The sequence below is a fragment of the Nerophis lumbriciformis genome, linkage group LG05 (assembly GCF_033978685.3).
Source record: "Nerophis lumbriciformis linkage group LG05, RoL_Nlum_v2.1, whole genome shotgun sequence".
NCBI classification, from domain to species: Eukaryota; Metazoa; Chordata; class Actinopteri; order Syngnathiformes; family Syngnathidae; genus Nerophis; species Nerophis lumbriciformis.
The window spans coordinates 44,511,935-44,532,089 of NC_084552.2; the positions used below are offsets into that span (position 1 = coordinate 44,511,935).

Sequence of the window (20,155 nt, forward strand, 5' to 3'; positions counted from 1 at the left end):
ATATTCGAATATTAGTGTTTAAATATATTTGTTCAACACAATATCCTGAAACATTACATATTTTCTTTTAAATCTAAGCAAGGGGTGTTCAAGTTCTGTCCGGTGGCCATTTGTAGCCCAGTTTATTCCAAAAATGACCATGGCCCAAATCAAAACATTAGGCTACCAAGGGTTAGGTACTCGCTGAATAAGAAAAAAACGATTACCATTGAATGTTGTTACAATATGCACTATGTCACTTGTATTACAAACGCTGTATGCTTACTTGCTTAACGCTACAAGATAACCTGCAATGTTAATATAAACTTCATATCAAAAGTGGCCCCTGCAGCCATCAAGTTTACTACAGACAGCCCTTATAAATATTATTTGGACTCCAATACTTTTGGGGACCATAACAGAAAGAGTTTATGAAGGTAGATTGTCAGTGATCTGAAAGAGGACATTGCACTATTTCACCTAGTTACAAGAAATTACTTGGAATTAAAGTTTATGTAGATAGTGCAATGTTCTCTTTCAGATCACTGACAATCTATTTCACCTGGTTATTTCAAGAAATAGCTTGGAATTAAAACTCAATTTTGAAGCATGTTAGATTGCATTAGACATGTCAACGCTGATACAAATCACTAAGAAATCTGTAGTACTATTTCAGACAAATACGGCAGCATTTTTTATAGGCTTGTGAGAAGGGAGTTGTATTTGAAATTGTCAACATTTATTAAAATTCACAGCCAAGCCTATTCATTTTAATTTAAGACAAAAACAGACTGCACATGTGTATTACTGCAGGAAACACTTTATTTAGCGCATAATAATATGTACAAATAAGATTAAAAACAAACCATACACAGAGAAAACAGCGAACACTTCATGTCGGGGAGAATGTTATGAGTGTGGGGAGGCAGTATTCCTGCTTCTTTGTGGGGGACTGTACATCCAGTGCATCTAGATCCAGAGAAAATACCTTCTTGCTATCTTCTACTGAAATGTCATTAACTGGAAGAGCCTTCGGAGATCTTATGTTCTCCATGAAAGAGCCACTGCACAGCTGCGGGATTCGACGATGACTGGAGTTCAACGGAGACAACAGCCCATCTTTTTTCAGACAGGGGATGAAGGGTTCATCTTCCTCTTCGTCGAGGCTGAGCAGACTGTCGCAGCTGGGAAGTTCAGGCAGAGTTTCCTGATGGAGGCTAAATTGTGGCACGCTGCTGCTGGTCGTGGTGCCACTCGAGCTGTTGAGAGCGTTGAATGTGCCACAGAGCAGAGAAGAATTGATTACTTCCCCCTGTTGATTGCTCGCAGGGCTGCAGGTTTGGGAGGGCACACTGTGTGCGTGGCCAAGTGAGCTAGGAGTGCTGTCAGGCTCAGAGAGGGGAGTTAGGGACTCAGCGATACGGTCGTTCCACTTTGTCACCTCAGCACTGTCTTCCTCTACCGCTTTGCGCCAGGAGCTCCTAATATCCAAAACTGGGGAAAAAATTAGCAGCCAATCATATTAACCAACTGAGCATACACAAAAGTTAGCATATAACTTACTCAAACTGTCAGGTGTGCGACGCAGCTGCTTTCTGGTGGAAAAGGGATCTCCGTGAAGGGTGCCAAGAATCCAGTCCAGATCCAAACCTGAGAGGTGGTCTGCTGCCGGACTGGTTGTTGCTACAGCATCTGCAAACTTGCATATGACAGACAAAAACATCCGTTGGGAAACCTGCAACCATGTGCTTGTTATTGTTAATTGAGACAGAGTCATCTCTGTACCTGATCAGCAAGGTTATCACATTCCATGTCTAATACTGGAATCTTGGCCCTGGTGGGTGTCTCCTTTGCATGAAGGCAACCGGTCATGCTTACAGCAGCCTGGAATGGATCACAATGGACACAAGGATGAAAGTGAATCCAAATATGACAGCATTTTAGTGATGTTATGAGTAATGTGTCCTGTGTATACATTCTCTGACCTACCCTTAGCTGAGATGAAACCACCCTGTTTAAACAACTGATTATTTTTCTTCTTCTTTTTTTTTTATTAAAAAAGGGCTTCACTACACATCTTGCAATCATATTTAGTTTTTCTACAACAAATAAGCTAAACAACAATGAAATTGCTGTTAAAATTGACTGACTAAGTGTTAGCATTGTGGCTCACAAAGCCATGCTAGTGTTATCAACATTTATGTCCTCCTGTCCTACTACTTAAAGTTGTGTTGCTGTATGTAATACATATCTATTACCTCAAACAAGTGCAAAGTTAAAGTGTGTTCACAAGAAGTAAACAAAAGCACTGGTTGGAGACACACACTTTCACCTTTTCATCAATGATTTTCCATGACTTCTTCAAAACCTTACAGAATTTCCAGGACCAATTAATTATTTTATTTCAATGGTACAACCGACACCTAATTATCGTAACGTTGAGTAAAATTACCGGTAGGTAAATAACTGAAATGTATGGTGCTATTCTTAAACAAAACTAAAACAGTAGACAGACACACTTGGATACATTTTGTCATATTTCAGTTGCAGGCCTACTTTGAGACAAGAGAATTAGTGATGCATTTGGTTAGAATTCATATGAACAATTGTGTCAGGTAGTTGATGAGAAGGACTTTAAATTGTCATTATAAGCTATTGAGTGCTGTTAGTGTACTTTTTTTCAACCAAAAAAAATGTGCCTTGGTTAAATCATCCATTCATTTTCTACCGCTTGTCCCTTTTGGGGTACCGGTAATCAAAGTTTATTTATATAGCCCTTAATCACAAGTGTCTCAAAGGGCTGCACAAGCCACAACAACATCCTCGGCTCAGATCCTACATGAGGGCAAGAAAAAAACTCAACCCAGTGGGGACAATGAGAAACATTGTAGGGGACCGCAGATCGGTGCAATAGATGCCGAGTGGATATGGTTAATAATGTGAGAAAAAAAAGGTGAAAAAAAGGTTGAAAAACACTGGCCGAAATGACAGAAAGAGTCTTTAGAGTGCACATCAAGCCCAAAAGCCCAACGTTGTCTGATTTGTTGCTGTGGAAATTGTAGTAGTGTTGCTGCCCGGCTGTTCTCACAGCATCAGTGTTCATAGACTCATCTATGATTATTGCGCTGCAAGCAAATGTGGCTTCAGTTTCAAATGTTTTCCCTTCTAGTGGCTAACGAGGGTTGCATCGCCTTTATTCAAAATGCCAAATGTTGTGCAGCACAGTTTGTATTTAGCACGTCTTGGGTCAGCATCTATGACATCCACAATTTGTATGTACCGGTATCCTAAAAAAGCCATGTGTTATTGAAGCTGCTCTTTGCAGGCAATTTTTCAGTATCGTCACTTCGCTAGCAAGTGTAACTAGCCAGTGGGCGTGCCTGCAGTTCGTAGATGCTTGCATGCCACAAGCCCACACAGACTAGTATGAATACATTTTTCATACCACCAAAATATCTTGATGGTCCGTAGCAATTTACATTTCATTACCACACTTCCGTTTTGTTTGACTCAATGAAACTTTAAAATATACTTCCATGAATTCTCCAAAACATCTAAAAATGTATCATTTTTAAATTACTTTTCCTGGGTCAGGAAATCGAATTTTAAGATTTCATGACTTTTCTAGGTATTTCATGACTGTAGTAACCCTGATTAAAACTATAGCTACAAACTGCTGTGATCCTAGTAGGGTTTACTATGAGTTGTCTAAATTCAGGCATCAAGGCTAGATTTTGGACAACAAATTTTCTATACATTATTGTGGGGCCCGTGATTTCAAATAGGTGAAAAAACATAACATGGGACCATTAAAGTGAAATCCAACAACTACAGTACCTGCTGTGGTACAGATGGGGTCTTCTGAGGAGGGGATGGAGGCGTATCAAAAAAACAGTCCAGGGAGGTGTTGACGTGGGGCGATGTGGCGGCTGAAATATCCCCTTGTTGATGCTTTTCAACTGTGGAAAAAGAGCTATGTGCAAACAGAGAGCAAATTGTTATTCCCAGAGGCATTTCTACACTGCCAGATAAGCCTTCAAGGACTGAAATTAGCATAGTGTCTGCTCCGTATCTGTCTGTAGTGATTTCTCTCAATTCACCACAGTCATCAGAGAGCAGGGATGCTATAGGGAGGACCAGTGATGGACAGACCACTGCTTAGAACTGTCCAAGTATCTGCCTCCCGGTACATTACAATCAGGATTTAAAAGAAAGACAACATTCACCTTTTGAGGAATGAGCAAGTAGTGCCGTCACCCAACTTACACTCTTCAGACTTATCTGAAAGTTTGAACAAGCAACATAAGACATTGCAATCCAACTCAAAATGTCCTGCAGCGTCACTGGACTCAACTCACCAGGAAGCTTGGCAGGAAACTGGGAGAAGACGCTAGGTCCATAGCTAGCATCAGCTGCTGGTTCAAACGACAGGCGGGCCATTGGTGAAAGAAAGCCAGGAGCCTAAAAATAAGAAGTCACATGATGGCAGGCACTTTTAAAACCTATTGGCTAAGGTTGATTGAATGAGTACTCACTTGATCTTCATTGAGAAAAGAGATCAAGGGTGTTTCTTTCAGTGTGTTTATCCACTTCCTGTCCCACTCGGCCTCCAAGTCTCTAATACTCCTTCTCACCTCAGGGATTTCCTCCTTGGAACTCTTCAATCTGAAGGCAGTATTTCACTTAAGCCAGAGTCATGCTAAGTTAAAGTTAAAGTTTAGAGTAATACAGATGACAATTTTTAGTCAACAAAATTAACACTGCACAGTTAAAGTACCAGTGATTGTCACGCACACACTAGGTGTGGCAAGATTATTCTCTGCATTTGACCCATCACCCTTGATCACCCCCTGGGAGGTGAGGGGAGCAGTGAGCAGCAGTGGTGGCCGCGCCCGGGAATCATTTTTAATTCCAACCCTTGATGCAGAGTGTCAAGCAGGGAGGTAATGGGCCCCAATTTTTTTTATAGTAAAATGATGTCCTCCTCCATTACAGCTTACCTAAGGAGCTGAAGGTCTTGCAGCTCACGAGCCATCTGTTGACATTTTTGCTCCAGGTGTATCAATTTGACCTTCGGTTTGGGGGTCTTCTGGACTCTGCAACGTTCCTTCAGGAGGCGCAGAGCTTGGTTTGCCAGCTCAAACACATAAAGCAGGTCCAGCTGTCGGGCCTGGTACACATTCCTAGAGCTTAACTGCAAAACATTTTTTAATAATTGATGATGTTCTAGCTTTACATTCATACATTTTGTTGATCACTCACATCGCTATATACTAGTGTTGCTAATGTTGTGTCCTTTCCCATACCGTTGTTATGTCTTTAGTTTCATTTTGTTTGCACCACAGTAAATGTTTCTCTCTCAATGCAATAACTTTTTACATTGTTGTATGTGGCCGAGGAGAAAGAGCAGATGATCTAAAAAAGGTTGGTGGGTTAAACCCTGATCTCTCCAACCCAGGCACAGCTGTTGTGTCTTTGACGTGGTCAAAGAGGCCGTTGGTGCAAATTGACTGCTACATTTCCTTTGGTCTGCCCCAGGCAACACTTATCTTTTTTATTATTGCTATTATTATTTTTATTGTATCAGACATCTATTATGTTGGGCAAGTGCGGCTATACAAGTAGTCATTGGTTTGCGACGCTCAGTTACGTTTTGTGGTTATGAATATTTAGTTCCCATAATTGAATTAAAAATAAAAATGCGGTCCTTTTACTGGATATTTTCTTGAGCGCTAGTTACAGCACATGTGGCATAAGGATACAGTAGCCTCTGTGCGCTACGTGAGGCAGACAGCTGCACTGTGTCCTACGCGTGAGACAGCTACAGCTGGGTTAGAACAGTCATTTTTGATTTTTAGTCAACATTTTGTACTTCCTTATGTTTCGAAGTGTCAATGTGCGAAAGAAAAGTCCTCACCATGGAAGCTAAAATGAAGACCATAAAAACCTCTAAAAGAGGTTAAACATCCACTAATATTGGCAGCACATTTGTTACCAACTGCTTGACTGTCACACTCCTTATTCAAGATTAAGATCATTAATGTTCATGAATTCTAGAGTGGTCACTGATTCCATGCTGTTAGAATCAGATCTGGGATCCCAGGGTTGCCCCTACATGTAAACGATCATGGCGCTACAGCAAGATTATTGCCGCCACACCTTCAAAAGAAGTTGTTTTTATTTAACATGAAAATTATTTTTTAAACAAATTTAGGCGATACATTGTATGAATAGCTATACCAACTGTAGTCTATTATGTACATACTATAGGCTTGGACAAAGCTCAAATATCAACATTCTGCATTGCTTTATTTTGAAAGGAAAAAAGTGCATTGAGATCGCCTGTTGGAAGCAAGTCAGCTGGTCGTGCGCACCTAAATGAGTTGTCACCTGGCAGAAGTAAGGAGATAAAGTTGAAAATAAAGGCATTTAAAGATAATTAACGCACTTCTTGTTCAAGCCTGTGTAAACTACACTAAATCGTTTGACATTACTAACGACAAGAACGTCTAACTACGCCACAGGGAGGGCAGAATACAGTGTAGCCTGTGTTACTTTTTACAATAAACAACACTTGAAACTGCATTTAACAAAGAGCTCAGTCGACCAAGTCAAATTCCTTGTTAAAACTGATGGTAATTCTGATTCTGATGTAAGAAAAAAAACTTTAATATTAATGGTAATATTAATAACTAATAACACTAATATTTGTTTTTAAATATACATAAAACATTTGTTTAGCCTTATTAAAGAAAATATATGCATCATTGCAAAACAAAATTATCATGCCATATATGAAGATGCCATATTGGAGCGCTTTATGAATATGTGACAGTGAGACGCAACTGTATGTAAATAATTATGTCATAAATGTAGCTTACTTAAGGTATTTTCTGAGTTCCTAAAATAGTCAATTATAAAATGCAGAGTTGTTAAAACAAAAAAAACACAGAGAAAAGTTGTTCCTCTACGTTGTTAGGCCTGTCACACGTCGAGTGGAGCAAAGCCAGAGACGCGATCGACTTTGCAGCAACCACTTTGAACTTGAAATGCAGTGTAAAAGCATGTTAACGGCTTCTATTCTTTTCCATAACTTCCAAATGAACACTTTTATTTACACGGAATGGATGCATACATTGTTGTTGTTGTATATATAAACAACGGACGCTATAGCATCTATGAACCTGTGTTCAACATCAATAAAATATTGTTAATAGTATTAATAAACTAGATTAATAAATACTAAATAATTAAGGGCATACAGTATCTTGATATCACTCTACTTCTTTTGGAAACCAAACATTGCTGAACAACACAGAAAAGTTAAAGTTAAAGTACCAATGATTGTCACACACACTAGGTGTGGCGAAATTATTCTCTGCATTTGACCCATCACCCTTGATCACCCCCTGGGAGGTGAGGGGAGCAGTGGGCAGCAGCAGTGGCCGCGCCCGGGAATCATTTTGGTGATTTAACCCCCAATTCCAACCCTTGATACTGAGTGCCAAGCAGGGAGGCAATGGGTCCCATTTTTATAGTCTGTGGTATGAAAGCTAAACAATGAAACAAAATATGAACTTCACACCATTAAAACAACTGCAGACATGAGTTGTAGATTACAGCGAAATATTTATAGAAGGAAATCAACTGCAAAAACTAAACCTATTTTTCTTCTCATTAGCATCACGATCACAACAGTACGGCACTTATTGTCAACCAAATGTATTACTTACCAATGCATGAATAAGTCCAACATTGACTTTCACAGATTAATGCTTAATTCATAGACCCCTTCAGATCCAAGCACATGATGTGCCTTAAATCTTTTCTACTTTAGATCCTTGTGAGGGCAGAAGGAAGTGTGTTTGAGCAGTAACTTGAGCAGTCGACTTGAATGAATGAATGGTTTAAATCTTTCTAAAATAATTTTTCTGAAAGGCGAATTGAATTTTTTTCTGAATGTTTCACAATCATTATGAAATACATGACAGATGTACTTTTTTTTAAATGCATTCAAAATATTAAATAATTGTGATCAAAAGTCTGCTTACAGTGGACCACATGGAAGCAGTTTTATTCTGACTATAAAGCCCTTAAAACACATCCAAATACCTCCATTGAAGTTTTATATACAGTACATGCTGTAAGTATATGTGTAATGTAGTAACAGGCACATTTATAATAACATTTAATATTTACGTATTTTGATCATTCTAAGCATACTCGGCGCATCAATTTCAAACATGCATCACAACATTCGCTTTTTTTTTTTAAAGAACATCACTGATTACAGCTCACTGCAGACTTTCTTACAGACAACATAAAACATCACTTACTGTATAAGGTCTGCTATCATTAGGATGCCGATTGCTAGGATGTTCATATATTCCTATTTAGATGAAGAATGACTCATAATTCTCGCAAAGAAAAGGGAGGTGGAGCCAAGCGTCTTTCATGACGTTCTTGCCATTTCTGAGTCTAATTTGGCTGCCCAAGTGTACCAACTTGTCGGAATATGTCCTCAGCCTTCTTATATTCAGGTGAGAGGCATGATTTATGATATATAAAAAGCTGATCGCTCGATGATGTAAATAAACATTACACACAAGCTTGTGATCACGGAGCCGCTATAAATAGTTCATCTGTGTTAGCGCCTATTATAATAATATCACTAATACTTGGTTAATATTCAAGTCACAAAATGTAAATGGAGTATTGTTGGCGCTTTTTGGATGATTTTTAAATTTGATTTTATGGGCGGAATCGAGGATCTCCCATTGGCTCCGCTGCAGGCGGACTTTTATTTACAAGTTAGAATGCTTTTTTTTTTTAATCCATCCGTCGTCATGTCTTTCATAGATAGTGAACGATAGGCAAAATTCCAGAAAAGTGCAGTTCCCCTTTAAAAGTGTATACCTTTTGGGGGAGTTGTTCAATACTCTCAAGCAGGCAGCGAGGAATTTGTAGGCGGCGGTCTGTGCCGTCGAGAGTGTACTGGTCCACCACTCCTTTCAAGGCGCTTCCCAACACATGTTGGCTGTCTTCTGTTGTCAACCGCATTTCATCAATGGTCGACCACAGGGATCGAACCTTAACAAACAACCATTAATGATGACTTCTTCTGGAGAAAACATGCACAACTTTCACATTTAGATAATACCATCACAGTTTTGTCGGTGGAAGGCACTTCTGGTTGGGGGGAATCCCCCTCATGATGTCTTAAATAGGAGATCAAATTGATTACAATTATAAATAACGTCAACGAGAAATGAGAAAAAAACAAAGTCCCTTACTTGAGGAGAGCATCATACTTCTTATTCTCATCTCGGAGGTGTCGCAGAGAATCCTCAATGCCCCTAAAAGACAAGAGATTCACTTACGTGTTATCAACCACCAAGCAAGCTCTGCAAATATAAAGCAGGTGCTTTACATATTTATAATTCTAATGGAGAACAGGTGTGCTTGCTTAATGTGTCATTCGATGAGAGCCATTTTTTTAAATCCAGAAATCTAAATATTTTTATGTTGTGGATAAAACAAAAACCATCGAAAGTATACACAAATATTTTTAATATAATATTTCTAAAGCATAATAGGCAGGGTATATTGATAGTACACTATACTATATTATTTGTAATTGTTGCTGCTTTTTGTACAATGTACTTTGTTGAGATTTTTTCAAGTGTTTACAGACTTTTAATTATGTTTTTAAATTAAAAACAATTAGCAACCAATCTTGCATCTTCTTCTGGTGTTATTAAAGTACCAATGATTGTCACACACACACTAGGTGTGGTGAAATTTGTCCTCTGCATTTGACCCATCCCCTTGTTCACCCCCTGGGAGGTGAGGGGAGTAGTGGGCAGCAGCGGTGCCGCGCCCGGGAATCATTTTGGTGATTTAACCCCCAATTACAACCCTTGATGCTGAGTGCCAAGCAGGGAGGTAATGGGTCCCATTTTTATAGTCTTTGGTATGACTCGGCCGGGGTTTGAACTCACAACCGACCGATCTCAGGGTGGACACTCTAACCACTAGGCCACTGAGTATATTATAGAATGTACTTGTGCTGAGAGACTATTTCTGTGCCTCGATGTCGCTGACGAAAGAAGAGAGCTGCAGCGAGCATGACGTCACACTTGCTTTGCGCTCTAGCTGGACTTTCCCTCCTTAAAAGCAGTCACTGTCTTAATATTTGCACATTTTGTAGATGGGTGTCCGTGGATACCTGCGATATATATAAAAATCACGTCTACATTGCAGACATGCTGACAAAGCTCCAAACTATGTTGTGCGCTTTGTTTACATCCGGGTTCGGTAGCGCGGTTTTCGGTAATCAAAGTCTTTTTTCGGTGGTCAAGTTTTCTGTACCACTCTATAGTGCACACATAATAGGCTATACATCAATTCACAATTGAACGACCATCCATCCATCCATCAATCCATTTTCTACCGCTTGTCCCTTTGTGGGTCGCGGGAGGTGCTGCAGCCTATCTTAGCTGCATTCGGGGTAACGACCAGCTAATATTAATATTTTATGTTTGTGTGGTTTGGAATTGATGTCCGTTTTTCCCATGTTTACAAACACACCGTCCGTGCCTGAAAAGTGATTGGCGGAGAATGAGGAAGTGTTGTTATGTGTCTGGGGAAGCACGGACTCACGAGACGAAAGTTTTCGCAAGGGAGGTAAAACCTGTTGAAAGTGTGCAGTTTGTAAGATTGGTGATAAAAGTCAAAAATAGTGTCGGCCTTTGTGTGAATTCCCCTGGGCGTTACAATATATTTTATTACTTTAATTAGTTTTCAAGTTTAAAAAAAACAAAACATTTTCAAGGCATGTCGGCGCGCCACATTCAATTACCGTATTTTCCGCACTATAAGGCGCACCTAAAAACCACAATTTTTCTCAAAAGCTGACAGTGCGCCTTATAACCCGGTGCGCTTTATTACGATTCATTTTCATAAAGTTTCGATCTCGCAACTTCGGTAAACAGCCGCCATCTTTTTTCCCGGTAGAACAGGAAGCGCTTCTTCTTCTACGCAAGCAACCGCCAAGGAAAGCACCCGCCCCCATAGAACAGGAAGCGCTTCTTCTTCTACCCGCCCCCGGAAGAAGAAGAAAAAACGCGCGGATATCACCGTACGTTTCATTTCCTGTTTACATCTGTAAAGACCACAAAATGGCTCCTACAAAGCGACAAGGATCCGGTTCATAAAAAGACGCAATCTCTCCATCCGCACACGGATTACTACCGTATTTCACAGCAACTGATATTCCTGTGAACCGCACTGTGGAACGGGAGCACGTACGGTGAATATTCGCACCACAGGGAATGAGAAGTCATCCTTCACTGTGGTTCTAGCTTGCCATGCTAACTTCCACCCATGGTGATATTCAAAAGGAAGACCTTGCCAAAAGAGACCTTTCCAGCCGGCGTCATCATAAAAGCTAACTCGAAGGGATGGATGGATGAAGAAAAGATGAGCGAGTGGTTAAGGGAAGTTTACGCGAAGAGGCCGGGTGGCTTTTTTCACACAGCTCCGAAGGCGAACACACCTTCACTAAGACGGGCAGACAGCGCCGGACGACATACACCAACATTTGCCAGTGGATCGTAAATGCCTGGGCAGATATTTCGGTCACAACTGTGGTCCGAGCTTTCCGGAAGGCAGGATTCACAGAACTGCTGCACAACAACAGCGACACTGAATCCGATGACTTCGACGAGACGGAGCCGGCCATTTTTGGATCCCACGCTTGCGCAACTTTTCAATTCGGACACCGAAGACGAAGAATTCGAAGGATTTACGAATGAAGAATAACTTCAGAAGGTGAGCGCTATGTTTATTTTGTGTGTTGTGACATTAACGTTCGAGCAACATTATGTTGCTTTTGCTCTACACCATTTTGAATTTTACTATGTTTGTGATTGCACATTTGCGTACATTTTGGGACAGAGTTGTTAGAACGCTGGTTTTCAATATATTATTAAAGTTTGACTGAACTATCTGACTGTTTTTTTGACATTTACTTTAGCGCAGCGTTTTTTTGACATTCACTTTAGCGCAGCGTAGGCGCGGCTTATTGGTGGACAAAATTATGAAATATGTAATTCATAGAAGGTGCGGCTAATAATCCGGTGCGCCTTATAGTGCGGAAAATACGGTACGTCAAGGAGAAACAAACAAACAAATATAAATAAATATATATATATACACAGTGTTTCCCACACATTCATTTATTTGTGGCAGCCCGCCACGAAAGAATTACGTCCGCCACAAATGGATTTTTCGGCTTTTGACTCGCTCGACCGCTCATAAAAGCAATGGGACTCCGTCTGTGAATGTACCTTGTAGTTACAACTCCGGTGCAGTAGGTGGCGGAAGCCTACTATGCATTGTAACTCCGCCAATAGCACTTACTTCACCTGGTGGGCCAGAAGAAGAAGAAGAAGAAGAAGACGGCGGAGTAAAAGAACGGACCGACCGGATCAAAATACGAGGGTAATATAGGTTGTAGGTAGATAAGTTATAGCTGCATCGCTCGCGGCTCGTCATATATTTAACGTTAATCCGCGATTTCACCGAGCGTTTCACTCACGGTGAGCAGCCTGACGCTGCTTCATTAACACCGCCGCTGTTGTCACGTCACGTGTTACCATACCGACGAGCTAACGTGTCCAGGTTATAACCCTGTTGTCAATAAACACACGTGGAGACGGTGCTTCAGATACTACATTAATAATTAAGCTAAATTGTCCACTGTCCACTGCAGCATGTGAATGCAATGAAAATAATAAAATCTGAGCCAACCAGCTGTTAAAATGTTGTCCAGGTTAATGTTTTGGCCATTAAAGGCTCTTCATTTCAAGATTTCAACTGTGATCGGGCTTTAAACAGGTGGCTGACCTGTTCAGATGGGTGTAACTCAGGGGTGCTCACACTTTTTCTGCAGGCGAGCTACTTTTCAATTGATCAAGTCGTGGGGATTTACCTCATTCATATATATAATTTATATTTACTTATTTATGAAATATATGTTTTTGTTAACAAGTTAAAGGGGTTTAATGATAATGCAAGCATGTTTAACACATATAGTTAATAAATTAAAGGTGTTTAATGATAATACAAGTATGTTTAATACATATAGTTAATATTGTTAACAAGTTAAAGGTGTTTAAAGATAATACAAGCATGTTTAACACATATTGTTAATAAATTAAAGGTGTTTAATGATAATACAAGTATGTTTAATACATATAGTTAATATTGTTAACAAGTTAAAGGTGTTTAATGACAATACAATCATGTTTAACACATATAGTTAATATTGTTAACAAGTTAAAGGTGTTTAAAGATAATACAAGCATGTTTAACACATATAGTTAATATTGTTAACAAGTTAAAGGTGTTTAAAAATAATACAAGCATGTTTGACACATATAGATTCCTTTCTTTCATGAAGACAAGAATATAAGTTGGTGTATTACCTGATTGTGATGACTTGCATTGACAGGAATCAGACAGTGGTGCTGATAACGTCCGCATTTTCGAATGGAGGAGAAAAAAAGTCCTCCTTTCTGTCCAATACCACATGAAAGTGGTTGGTTTTTGGCATCTTATTTGTCCAGCTTCTGTACTCCTTTGTATACACTTTACAAGAAATACATTGTCGGCAAACTCCGTAGCTTGCTAGCTTGTGCACGCCAGCTTTCTGAGACTCTTATTTTGTTAGCGCAACTGTGCAGTCGGTCTTTGGAGTTTTGACGACAGGTACGGCGCCAGAGTCTGTTGAAATAAAGTGTTTCTCGCCTTCCTGTCGGTAATTTTAATGAGCTATATATGTATATAAAGTGTTGTACTTATATTCCAACTCCACGTTCTTCTTGGTCATCGCCGCTGCCGCCGTCACCCCCCGCCCCCCGACCACACCACCACAAATAGATGCCTGTCCTGTGGGAAACACTGATATATATATATATATATATATATATATATATATATATACACACACACTCTCATGTCACGTAGCTTGTGTATGCAAGGTGTACTGCTCCTCCCTCTACGTACCCTCCCGCAGATCTTTACGTGCACATTCCAAAAAAATACAGCTTTGCATCAGCGGTGCCGCGCCCGGGAATCATTTTGGTGATTTAACCCCCAAGGAGTGCAGTTCCCTTTTAAAAGTCACCGCTGTTTCAAAATATTAAGTTGCAACTCCAACATTAAAGGGAGTTTCGCTGCCAATACTACACAAAGGAAAACGTGTGGAAGAGAATTGCAAGTAAGTCCCGCTTGCACGTACCGAAACAAAGATTATGGATGACTGACAGGAGGCTCACTTTGTTCATGTAATTCTACTGTCGAATAAACGTGCTCAGGTGCTGAGAGCGATGCACATTGAGACCTCTTGTATCCAGTGTGAAAGCCAGGGATGAAGACGTAACAATTTATCAATGATGACAAAGTTATTGAGTTAATTTTAATTTATCATTCAATATATTGACTAATAGCCCAGGTTAACAATTGTAATACATTTTTGAATGCCTCTGGACATGGAATTTAATGCTTTTTATTGCAATTTAAGGCCGTGAAAATCCATTAAATGACTTAATGCTAGTGATGGGTCCGGCATCACCGATGGATCTCCGCATGCGTCGAGCACAGAGCAAAACCCTGTGTCGGTGCGCATACCGCTTTTAGAAAGTCACGTGACCGATCATGAGCTGTTTTGGTCACGTGACCAATATGCGAACTGTGTCGCACTCCCGCCTACTCTGTGCCCTGTGAGCGGGTCTTTTCTACAGCCGGACAAATAATAACTACCGGTAAGAAGATAAATCGTCTAAAATGTAATACGTTGGAAAAACGTTTTTTTTAATAAAAATAAATTCCCAGTCCACAAGCATCCTCATTCACAACACGTTCTCTTAGATTTCCATGTTATGATACATGTTCACATTATTTATTGACTGTATCTAAAAAAGATAAAAATATATTTAAATGAAGATATGAAATAATCCTAAATGAAATACAATGACTTGGTTTATATTATTGTATATACTAGGTCATAAAATCAGTGTCAGTTGAGTCGGTCCATAGGTTGCCTGTAGGGATTTTTAATGTCCTGCAGATGTCAGTATTTAGTGATACGGTATCGACACAGTATCAATACAGTTTTGCAATGTGTCAAAACGTTTCATGACGCCTCATCAACCCATCACTACTTAATGCTTAAACCCGGCAATTGGATTTAAAGCGCATTGTAACTGTGATACATTACATATTTTATGAAATATATAAGTTCTTAAAGTTGCTCTCTCTAAAACCTAAAATATTTTCCAGACCCTTACATTACAGGTAATGAGAACAAGAATAACAGTTAAGCTAAAATTATGCAATGAACAACCCAATGACTTACTTTGCTCGTTTCTGGTACTCCTGCAATACGCGATCCTGGCGGACAGCCTCCTTTAAAAACCTGGTCTTAGCTAGGTGGAGTCTCTTCCTTGCCATGTCAAGAGAAGACGCCGGCATCGCTGCAGCCTCGGGTACAAAACCGTCACCTAACGAAATAGGCATTAGATTAAATAGTTCAGTGCAAAGTTGATCATATCGTTCGGATGAGGGAGAGACCTACCTGTGTTGAAACTAGTCATTTCCAGAAGCATCACCTGTTTCGCCAAATGAAGCATCAAGCTTGTGAACTTGGGGCCTCCAGGTGAGAGCAGCAATGATGCTAGCATTTTGGAGCCTGTGTATCCAGTTTCATCCTAAGAAAGGGCACAAATAATCTGCATGAGCCTTGAAAGACAAAAAATCTAAGAAAACAACTTCAATTATCAGGAGTCGACAACCTCACATGCGCAATCTACAGTGGGACCAAAAAGGATTTGGCAGCCACTGACTGTGCAAGTTTACCCACTTTAAAAAATGAGGCGTCTGTCATTTTCAGTACAAATCCAGGAAATCACATTGTATGATTTTGAAATAATTTATGGGTATAACAGTGTAGAAAATAAATATATGTTCAATAAGAAAGGTTCATCTCAATACATTTTAATGTAACCTTGGTTGGCAATGACAGTTCAAACTCTTCCTCTAGGCACAACTGTAGTTGTATTACTGCTAACAGCCAGATAGCGCTCCTGAATGTAAACAGATGAATGGATCTACCGTATTTTCCGCACTATAAGGCGCACCTAAAAACCACAAATTTTCTCAAAAGCTAACAGTGCGCCTTATATCCCGGTGCGCTTTATTACGATTCATTTTCATAAAGTTTCGATCTCGCAACTTCGGTAAACAGCCGCCATCTTTTTTCCCGGTAGAACAGGAAGCGCTTCTTCTTCTACGCAAGCAACCGCCAAGGTAAGCACCCGCCCCCATAGAACAGGAAGCGCTTCTTCTTCTACTGTAAGCTACCGCCCGCCCCCGGAAGAAGAAGAAAAAACGCGCGGATATCACCGTACGTTTCATTTCCTGTTTACATCTGTAAAGACCACAAAATGGCTCCTACTAAGCGAAAAGGATCCGGTTCATAAAAAGACGCAATCTCTCCATCCGCACACGGATTACTACCGTATTTCACAGCAACTGATATTCCTGTGAACCGCACTGTGGAACGGGAGCACGTACGGTGAATATTCGCACCACAGGGAATGAGAAGTCATCCTTCACTGTGGTTCTAGCTTGCCATGCTAACTTCCACCCATGGTGATATTCAAAAGGAAGACCTTGCCAAAAGAGACCTTTCCAGCCGGCGTCATCATAAAAGCTAACTCGAAGGGATGGATGGATGAAGAAAAGATGAGCGAGTGGTTAAGGGAAGTTTACGCGAAGAGGCCGGGTGGCTTTTTTCACACAGCTCCGAAGGCGAACACACCTTCACTAAGACGGGCAGACAGCGCCGGACGACATACGCCAACATTTGCCAGTGGATCGTAAATGCCTGGGCAGATATTTCGGTCACAACTGTGGTCCGAGCTTTCCGGAAGGCAGGATTCACAGAACAACAGCGACACTGACTCCCGATGACTTCGACGAGACGGAACCGGCCATTTTGGATACCACGCTTGCGCAACTTTTCAATTCGGACACCGAAGACGAAGAATTCGAAGGATTTACGAATGAAGAATAACTTCAGAAGGTGAGCGCTATGTTTATTTTGTGTGTTGTGACATTAACGTTCGAGCAACATTATGTTACTATTGCTCTACACCATTTTGAATTTTACTATGTTTGTGATTGCACATTTGCGTACATTTTGGGACAGAGTTGTTAGAACGCTGGTTTTCAATATATTATTAAAGTTTGACTGAACTATCTGACTGTTTTTTTGACATTCACTTTAGCGCAGCGTTTTTTTGACATTCACTTTAGCGCAGCGTAGGCGCGGCTTATAGTCCGGGGCGGCTTATTGGTGGACAAAATTATGAAATATGTAATTCATAGAAGGTGCGGCTAATAATCCGGTGCGCCTTATAGTGCGGAAAATACGGTACACAAACATAGACTGTAACAATACCAAGTACAAGAGCCTTATATAGTTGATACTACAATGATTGCATTGATATTGTTATCATCAAAAAAATATATACTGTATACATTTTTTTAATCAATTGTTTATAAACTCAGGAAATATCTCTTTGGATGCAGGAAGACTTTAAGTATGACCAATGTATGACTCTGTAACTACTTGGTATTAGATTGAGACCAAAATGTGCAGTATCACCTAAAACTAATGTAAAGTATCCAAACAACAGAATAATAAGTGGTTATTACATTTTAACAGAAGTGTAGGTAGAACATGTTAACACAGAAAGTAACCAGAACCAGCCATCCATCCACCCACTTTATACCGCTTGCCCCTCATAATCTTGACAAAATCAGAAATGACATAATATGTTGCTGCATACGTCAACAGCCACATTAGGAGCATTTGCTGGCTCACTTACTATCAAAAGAGTAGTTGTCTAATATTTTAACTATTCTATTTAATACCAAAACTATTTTGATGTAATAAGGTACAAGCGGTAGAAAATGGATGGATGGAGGAAACATTTTTAATGCATCATAAGATATTTTGTTAAATAAAGCCAAAAATGTCATTTTTGTAGTCCCCTTTATTAAAAAAATATCTAAATACATTTTGGTACTGGTAGCTGTACCAAAATATTGGTACCGGGACAACCCTACACTGTAGTGTTTATTTTACTACCCTGCACTGTTGTTTTAAGTACGTCCGAACTTGATTGTCAGTTAAATAATGTACAACTCTGCCGACATATTCAATATTGAAGGGCAACTTTGTCAACACCTTAACCATTATTTTGGTTGTGTATATTTGAGGTATCCTACCCCTCCCTTAACATATTTTGTTCCTTTTGATTATGGTTTTTATCCAAGTGCAACATTTAGCTGACAGACAAAGAATATGTTTTATAGTTACTCTTTTGGGGTTTTTTTGACTTAGAGATTTCAAAGTTTACATTCCGATTACAAAGTTAAAATATACGTGAAATACGAGTTTATTGCATTTCAAATGAGATACCTGCATTATTATCAATATGTACGGCTTCCTCCCACCCCCAAAGACATGCACCTGGGGATAGGTTGATTGTGAGTGTGTGAATGTGAATGTTGTCTATCTGTGTTGGCCCTGTGATGAGGTGGCGACTTGTCCAGAGTGTACCCCGCCCTGCGCCCGAATTCAGCTGAGATAGGCTCCGGCGACCCCAAAAGGGAAAAGCGGTAGAAAATGGATAGTTGGATGTTAGTGACCATTAGTGGTTAATTTGGTTTTAAAAAATGGCAATAATATTGTTTCTCTGCAATAATTACTAGGTCAATATATCATCGAGCACGCCAGGCCTACACTACCCATAAGATTTACACGCCAACATAGATGGATGGATAGTTTTTAACCTCACCATCAATTCTCGCAGCCAAGCGCAGGTCACTTTCCGGAACTCAGCATCTTGTTTATTTCCAACCACAGGCAAGCAAAATCTAAAAAAAAAAAGATTTTTTTTTTTTAAAGAAAAAAAACATTTACGAGTTAGACATCCTCTACCTGTAGGTCTGCTGAAACCTTGTTGGATTGAGTTTTTCCAGCAGGAAAGTAATCACAATGAAGAAAGCATCTTTGTTGGGTTTGTCAAACATATTCCTATCAAAACACATGGCAATTAGTAGGCATCGTGATTTTTGCAGGTAAAAAACATTTTAGTTTGTCAAAAGCACCCCCCGCGACCCCGAACGGGACAAGCGGTAGAAAATGAATGGATGGATGGAAAAGGAAGACTTACGGTCCGAGTTTGATGTGTCTTGCGCTGCTCTTGCTGACATTCGACAAACGGTAATTGTCAGGTTGAAACCCCAGTGAGAGAAGAGCAAACCACAAATATTTACCGTTTTGTTTATCTAAAATTATTTGGCTCGCCATCTTCAAAATAAGCACGTTTTGTATCCAGTAAGTTAGCTAGCTAGCTAACTCGTCGTGCTAACACGAACACTTTGTTTTTCGCTAGCTTCGAAACTTGTTCTAAAATCATCAACATTCGTTTAATAAAACACAAAAAAGGCGTAACGACAGCCAACTATCGGTTTGACGAATAATGAAATTAAAACAGACAAACTGTCAGCTTTTAAGCTACTTGATAACGTTACATTCAAAGACTGCAAACTACTGGCAGTGGGCAAAATAAAACAACCGCCAAAACTTCCTATAAATACCCGGACGTTGCCATTCCTTGTACTTCCGCTATATTTATTTAACAACGCGCCCCCTATCGCTTGGGTGTACAACTGCAGTTACTTTTATACAACATTAAAGTAGTGTACTGTTCTGTACTTTGTGTGTCATTAGAGTAGATTTGTATGCAATTTTTTAATAACGTGTGGTATTTAATTAAATACAGTTTTAAAAAACAAAATACATGATGACAAACTCTTCAATCAGCAAGGTGTCTTGTAATTTACAATGTCTGTCAAAAAGCATATCATATGAAATGTAAATATATTAGTAACTACATGTGCTAGGCTAATCCATTTTAGCAAAACATACGAACATCGTAAATTCCAGCAAGCATTCAATATATCTTGTCAAAGAAAATTACTGTGGGAAATCGGGAATACAACTTGGATATACTAAGTTTAAAATGGTCAGTCTAGT

General features: G+C 39.7%; 1 protein-coding gene and 1 non-coding gene across 2 annotated transcripts; both read right to left on the minus strand.

The window, feature by feature from the left end:
• Positions 1-783: 783 nt before the first annotated feature.
• Positions 784-19,714, minus strand: haus6 (HAUS augmin-like complex, subunit 6). The gene is made up of 16 exons (XM_061960160.2): positions 19,290-19,714; positions 19,055-19,150; positions 18,912-18,990; positions 15,620-15,752; positions 15,401-15,545; positions 9,273-9,335; positions 9,140-9,197; positions 8,896-9,069; positions 4,980-5,173; positions 4,515-4,644; positions 4,338-4,440; positions 4,206-4,260; positions 3,817-3,952; positions 1,765-1,863; positions 1,543-1,678; positions 784-1,473 (listed from the first exon to the last, which is right to left on the minus strand). The coding sequence occupies exons 1-16, from the start codon at positions 19,424-19,426 to the stop codon at positions 872-874; spliced, it is 2,340 nt and encodes a 779-aa protein (XP_061816144.2). The 5' UTR covers positions 19,427-19,714; the 3' UTR covers positions 784-871.
• On the minus strand, positions 4,035-4,165 carry LOC133607028 (small Cajal body-specific RNA 8). Its single transcript, XR_009815360.1, has one exon.
• Positions 19,715-20,155: the final 441 nt, after the last annotated feature.